Source organism: Hermetia illucens, chromosome 2, assembly GCF_905115235.1.
Source record: "Hermetia illucens chromosome 2, iHerIll2.2.curated.20191125, whole genome shotgun sequence".
Taxonomy (NCBI): Eukaryota; Metazoa; Arthropoda; class Insecta; order Diptera; family Stratiomyidae; genus Hermetia; species Hermetia illucens.
Genome location: NC_051850.1, coordinates 34,951,556 through 34,958,566, shown reverse-complemented (window position 1 = coordinate 34,958,566; position 7,011 = coordinate 34,951,556). Strand labels below are relative to the sequence as shown.

General features: G+C 41.0%; 1 protein-coding gene across 2 annotated transcripts; it reads left to right on the top strand.

Moving 5' to 3' along the window:
- The first annotated feature begins 1 nt into the window (after position 1).
- On the top strand, positions 2-5,594 carry LOC119650047 (distal membrane-arm assembly complex protein 2). Of its 2 annotated transcripts, none has more exons than XM_038052531.1 (2): positions 2-149; positions 4,627-5,594. In XM_038052531.1, exon 2 carries the CDS (start codon positions 4,642-4,644, stop codon positions 5,464-5,466), a length of 825 nt encoding a protein of 274 aa, XP_037908459.1. In that variant the 5' UTR covers positions 2-149; positions 4,627-4,641; the 3' UTR covers positions 5,467-5,594. The 2 variants fall into 2 exon arrangements, with proteins under 2 accessions (XP_037908459.1, XP_037908460.1); XM_038052532.1 differs by having other exon boundaries at positions 27-161.
- The last annotated feature ends 1,417 nt before the right edge of the window (positions 5,595-7,011 follow it).

Genomic DNA, 7,011 nt, shown 5'->3' with positions numbered 1-7,011 from the left:
TCGTTTTGACATTCGCTTGAAGGTTATGTCCGGTGGGAATGTTTTGGTGGACGAATTTCTTTGTGGCTAAGTTTTTAGTGAAATTTCTCGATTTAAGGTACGCAGCACGGCTTGGAGCTTAATTTCGACTAATTCTAATTAAAGCTGACGTAAGTACAAAGGTATCTATTGAATGTAATCACTTTGATTTAGAATTTTCCGCCAATTTTTCTCGGTCTCTCTTTAAGTTGACAAATGATGTCGGCAAATCGTTAATTTTTTGTAATCTAAGGCCTGAACGGTATCCTTCTGTGGAATATGAACAGAATAATTAAAAACATTATTGAAAATTTTATACTGTATATTCGGTTTTACCAGGAAACAACAGATAATACGATTAGTAATTTAACGCCTTTACTCCGGAGCAATACAAATTGACCTCATACCGTTGTATACCAAAGGGTGATACTTTTTTGTGGTGAATTATGAAATTACTTCAAATGCCGAGGAGTAACAGGCATACAATTATTGCCCCACATGGATGTTAACCAAACAAGCCTACACTGGCCAAAATATTCATCTTTCAAAGTGATAGGCTTAGTTTTGATTAGTTTTTGTTAGTAAAAGAAATTACTTAAGGCACTGAGCGTGTTAGCTTCGAATCCAAAATAATGTTCATGGATTGTTTCATCAGAAAATCCGAAAGCATAAACGCACGACTAGTGTTGCTCCCTTGTAAACCAAAATATTAATTTTTTTACATTTTAACACCTATCAGAGTTAAAATCAATTATCCCCCCCGTACGTCTAGCAGACGACGTCTCCTGATGAATTCAACGCAATCTGCCCTGCTCTCCGGCGCAGAGGTATGGATTGACGCTCTTGGCAAGGAGGTATGTCGTAAGCGTATTGCGCAAGTACAGAGACGGGGAGCTTTGCGGGTCTCTGAACCGGCGGTGATGGTGATCGCGGGAGTGATCGCTGTTGCTCTTCTTGCTAAGGAGCGTCAAGTAATATACAAGCGCAAGGGAGAAGAGCCAAAGGAGGTGGTCGCTCTTGAAGAATGGCAACGCACCCTAGACGAATGGCAAAATGAAAGTAGAGACAGATGGACTGCGCGGCTCATCGGCAACTTAGGTCCGTGGCTGAATCAGAAGCGTGGTGAGACTGACTATTTCCTTACCCAGTTCTTAAGTGGGCAACCCCCATGCCCTGCACAAGATTGGAAAGGCACGATCTCCGGATTGTGTGATTTGTAATTGAGTTCTGGACGACGTCAATCACACTTTTTTTCTTATGGAAGGTGAGAGGGGATTCGCCAGCAACTCTATTTAAACACAACGGATCTCTCTCTAGACAACATTGTCGAGGAGTGCTGACAGGTGGAGCCGTGTTGCCCATTACGTTCGGGTCCTTCTCGTTGCTAAGAAGATAGAGCTCCACTAGTTCCTTGAACTGACATTTCCCTTCCTCCTCTCCCATCCCGTTGGTGACAGGAATTCTCTGATTTGAATGCTCCGCAAGGCGGAAGAGCCCGAGGACTAGCCCGAAGTAATGTGACAAACAGATCCACGCTAGCTCTCTGACGATGGGGAGGTGTTTAGTTCCGGCGACGTACCGAACCGGAAGTCCAACATTCTGTGCGTAAATATCCCCCCCCCCCCGCCGATAACAGCAGCTTTCATTTTTTGGCTAACTAAGAAACCTACTCCGAGCACATGACTTACTGGATGGCCACTATAATATATAGTGTAGTGGCTCTTCTCCAGGAAACCGTTCCCTGTCCAACGCATCTCCTGCAACGCTGTTACATCAGCCTTATATTGGGACAGGGTATCGGATAGTCGCTCAGCAGCATTCCATGAAAAAATGCGCAAATCATTATTCCGTTTTCGTCGTTTTAAAATCCATCCTGTCCGAGGCTCCTTCCGTGGCTTCGTAACTTCGGTTTTTTGTGTAGGGTTGTCAGCCCTACCCAACTCCCAACCTGGAGGACCAGTTGCCCCATTTTCAGGCACGAGAAACTCGCTTTCATCCTTCTCCGTTTGCAGTTTTTCATTAAGAAAGAACCGATCACCGATCACCGATGATGTTGGTCCAGCAGACGTTTCTCATATTTCATGCTTCGTCGTGGGTACCAATCCACGTTTCGCCCTGGGATCTATACTACCCTTTGGCCGCCTTGGACGCCTTAGCTTTTCTTTAAGAACCTGAAACTTTACTTCCCCGTATCCTGCTCAAAATTTCCAGTAGATCTTCTCTGATTATTGCGGGGGCTACCAGTATCTCCCAAGTCTCATATGATAGTCCCGGTTTTCCCTTGTTAAGGCAATAACACCTGAATGATGACGAAATCAATAGACATTCCTCGTATGATTTGATTGATCCTATTACTACCCTTTAGAATCACACCAAACACTTATGGCCTTTCTGAGTAAAGTCACATCAAGGGTCGTTTCTGAGTAGAAGCATATCAAGGGTGTGCCTTACTTGGATAAATAGCTCGCTTGAGGCTTCTTAAAGTTTTTTCTTTTCTTCCTAATAATTTTCATCTATCGCACTTACATAAAAAGGTGCAGCAACTATAGAGGTATCACGTTGCTGAGTATTATTTATCTATATATATCTGCTGGTCGGAAGTCCCATACGCCCAGAACATGATTGGCCCATACCAAAGAGACTTCCTTCCAAGTATTTTGGCAACAGACAGGTTTTCTCTGTGTGGCAAGCACTATCTTATCATTGACTTCAAGGTTGCCGTAGGCCAGGGCGCCAGACAGTTCTTAAGGATGTCGAATTAATGGACGTCGGTGCAAATCCAGATGTCTGGAGCTCCTTACTAAGGCAGGCCTAGACCGGATACTGATTGTTGCGCCATTGATGATGATCGCATTCTGGACCATTATTCGGTTCAATGGCGATAGAAGCGAAAGTTAGGTTAGTTCAGTGTTTCGCCAGAAGTTAGGTTTTCTGGTGGACAATGTGCATCTTCTCAAAATTGTGCCGCATTTTGTTCTGTAAAATGCTCTCGAAGATGTTACGTGGGGCTAGTGGCGTCACACGCCTTAATCACCTCCGAAATGAGAATATCTGCGACCAATATGGGGTTGCACCGATCATGGAAAAATTGGGAGAGATTACTACCACGGTGGTAAATTCTTAACAATAATTGTCTCTTATAATTCCTCATTAACCCTTTATAATTCATTCTATCGTTATATTTTTGAGTATGTATCTCGGGGAGCAGTTTGACTGGAAGTGGATGCAGATGTTGTAGACCGATTTGCAACCTTAACTGGAGTGAACCTAAACAGCGACTATTTATTTTGTCGATAGAGTTGTCTTGAGCTATCTACTTAATGGCAGGCAACACTAATTTGTAGAAGCAACGCCAGCAGAAGTAAGGTAGCGTCTGCCGAGATTGCCTCTGCCGTCAAGGTATTCGCCCAAGGAAAAGAGAGGGATCCGTGCACTACAAGGAAGGAGTGAATTCAAAATTATTGCCGCCCGCCATTAAGTAGATCTCCAACTTTTCTCGAGCGAGAAAAGGACAAAAAAGAAGGAGGGCTAAGAGGTATTAGATAAGGAGGCAGCTCCTGGCAGCAGCACACATCTTACAGCAACTGATGCTATAGACTGTTATAAGGAAGTGTGATTCAGTGTGGTTACTTCTTACATTCATTTACCTCGTCCGGATTCGTAAGAAGTTCGAATGCCCGCACTGGCAAACCAAATACACTTGCACTTGTTTCGTTTTTAGGATCTTACTGATAACTTTTCATACATTTTTGTTGATTGTGGGTTTTCAATTCCATCCACATCTCCCAATTAGCTTGCACAGCATCACTAAGACACGTGTCGACGGACACTTCTGTGGAATTGCACTTTGGCTGGCAGACCTATGCCGTTACTATTCGTTGATTTCGGAATATAGTATAATAGCCACAATCGATTTCTCTAGAGGGGAATCCACGTCAAATTATCCACTTTTTTGTCAATTGACACGCATCAGCATTTTTGTGGCGTGCGTCGAGTCTTAAGTGGCACATTTTGTTGATCAACAACTCATCGTGTGAAGGATGCCGAGGTCGAATGGGGAAAAAACGAGGTCCTACCCGTGTCACTATGGAATATCGTAGGCTAGTTTACGTCTCATTACGTTGTATTTCAATATCGTTTTACGTTCGTTAGTATTAAATAGGTTCGGAATCGGAAGGAGTTCCTGGTATCAGAGAACCTCATTTGTCTTCAAGCGGTATGAATGAGTAAACTGATGATTTTTGCATTATTTTTCCGCTTTATTTGATTGTTATCTCTTCGTCGTTGAGAAGAATCACTTTCAAGAGCTTTCTTGTAAATTTTCTCTACTCAAACTAGTTATACTTTCAGGAACAATGCTGGGCAAGTTTTATGTAGAACTAACGTTGTCCACTTCAGAATGTAGTCTATAATTATCGCTTTGCCTGCAACCCAATAGCTTCAATTTATACAATAGATTAGATGACATAAATAAAAAATCCAACATTAACTGGTGGTAAAAAAAACATAAAACATTTTGCGTGTCCAGTTTAACTGAATAGCAATCAATTCAGTGATACCATACCTTTTCAAATATTGTAACCCATTGAATAATTTTACCTTTTTCAGAATTCTTTTACCAGCATGCTCCGCCAGCCCATCTCAACCACGCCCCGTCTTCCAGCTGCCATTACTCTAATACGTCACATTGGCAGCGACAATTTCAATAAGTCTCCCCGTCTTCAAGAACAACTTGAAGCTGCCAAGAAACGTTTAAAATGGCGAAGTGAACCTGGCGAGAAACCAGGCGCTTGGATGAGTAAATTCAAACTTTTTGGTAACGACAATCAAACTTCCGATCTCATTTCTCTGATGCAGCAACCTATTGATCTGTCGCCCGGAGCTTTATCTAAATGGTGGCAAAAACGAAATGAACGTCTTGAGCGTCATATGCAAATGTATCTACCCGAACGTCATCAAATCCTTGGAAGCGATCTGGCATCCGCTCACTTTATTTTATTCCGAGGTGGAAGTGTGAAGTTTTTAAATCAAAAAAATTGGATTCAAGCTGATGAGAATCGTGAGTTCAACTTACCAGACAGATTCGATCCGAGATATAAATTAGAAGCAATAAAGTGCGATAACATGACATTGTACTACGAAGGACTAGAGAATTTGCGTCGCTTGCAAAATCTGAAATTTTTATCATTTCGAAATGTAAAAACGTTTGACGATTGGTGTTTAGATCGTGTGTCAGGTGCGGAAAATCCGAAGCTGGAAGTATTGGACATATCAGGAACAGGAATAACCTATCGCGGTCTTAGTGCTCTTTACCGACTTGAGAATTTAAAGGTGCTTGTTGTTGATGACCCAAAAGTTTCAAAGGAATTTGAACTAAGTTGTGCTATGCTTGAAGAGTTCAGGCCGAAATTACAAATTAAGGCAGCTAGTGAAATCCACGATGATTAAGAAGGGTTTGTTGGGTAAACATCCGAAATTGTTTATAAGCTACTTTTAATATTTGTACATAAATATGAAATTATTTATTTATGCTGTTAGAATTGCAATATTAAATAAATGCAATAAGTATTCAAGAATTTGATATTTTTTACATTTCATCTTCAATTTTCCGTTTTCAAATATTCACGATATTTATTCCTGTGATGCTCTCAGTACCCGAGATTTTGTGTAGTCACGAGAACCAGATAATTTCATAAAGTTATTGCAAAAGTTAATCTTTGACTCCATTTCTTTCCTTCTTATGATCCATATGACCGATTTTGGAATCCCACCTACGCCCATTGTAAGTACCCATTAAATTACTTTTCTCACTCTGAAAATGAAAAGTTCTATGGAGATGAAAGCAGTTTTGCAGATATATGGTCCCTTAAATTCCTTATCTTGTTTTAATCTCTGTTTTCTACATGGTCCAATAATTGTTTATCCAACTGGACAGGGACACAGAAGAAGCTCTCACACCTCTTCCCTGTTGACTAATGATTCTGCGATATTTGGCTTCTTAAAATGTTCGTCTGATAATCAAAGCGTTTGTTGATTCTGATCTGTATGGCTACTAACTTCGGGACAGAATATGACTGGGGTGTAAACAAAAGTTGCTGCAAGTCCACCCAAATTTATGCTGATCCAGACTGCCTTACGATGACTTAAACCGCAGGATCAAATTACCTGTGTCCCCAGTATACACGGTTATTATCATCAATCTAAATCTTCTTGGTGCTCAGACCGTAATTTAGAGGCGTAATGAAGCCTTATTGTTATGAACTTGTTTTGTAATACGAAATGGGTTTTCTTATACCTATTGGAATAAGCTTCAATTTCGCTTGATGAAATCGGCCATTAAATTCTTTGCATAATTAACACTTTTAAATTTAAGTTATTGGACTATGCCTTTCCAAAAACATAACTAAAAAGCCCTCTTAAGTTGGAAGCTCTACCCGCAAATCTCTTTACATTTTCGCAAATGAGTTTTCCAATTTTTCTAATTCTAATACAGCTGAGGATCAAAATTAAAACTTATTCATATGGTTACCATTTACCCATCCTTAAATGGGTCACATCACGTCAACCACACCTACGCGACACGATTTCTGAAACGTGATACGATACTGAGATCGTTGTTTGCGGTAGTTTCTGCTTTTCTGTCGTGCGCAATATTAAATTTCTTTTGCCACGATGAACACTACTTATCGATGTATGTATCACTCAATCACTCATTCACCGAACAATAGAGCCTTCAATTCCTTACATTCATCGATCCTTTACCAAAGTCTTGACGAGATCTTGTGGCGCCCTTTGGTGATGTGGGCGAAAACAGGTATAGCACCTTCATACATTTCCCGTCTGATCCACAGAGTAATTCTTTCACTGTCGACCAACACCTTTATCATGCAAGTGCACCGAGATGAAGCTTTGCAACCCTGCGAGAAGCAGACGAACCTTCACGCAGATTAAAATAAGTGACAAGGATGATCCCTTTTTTAGGCCCATCACAAT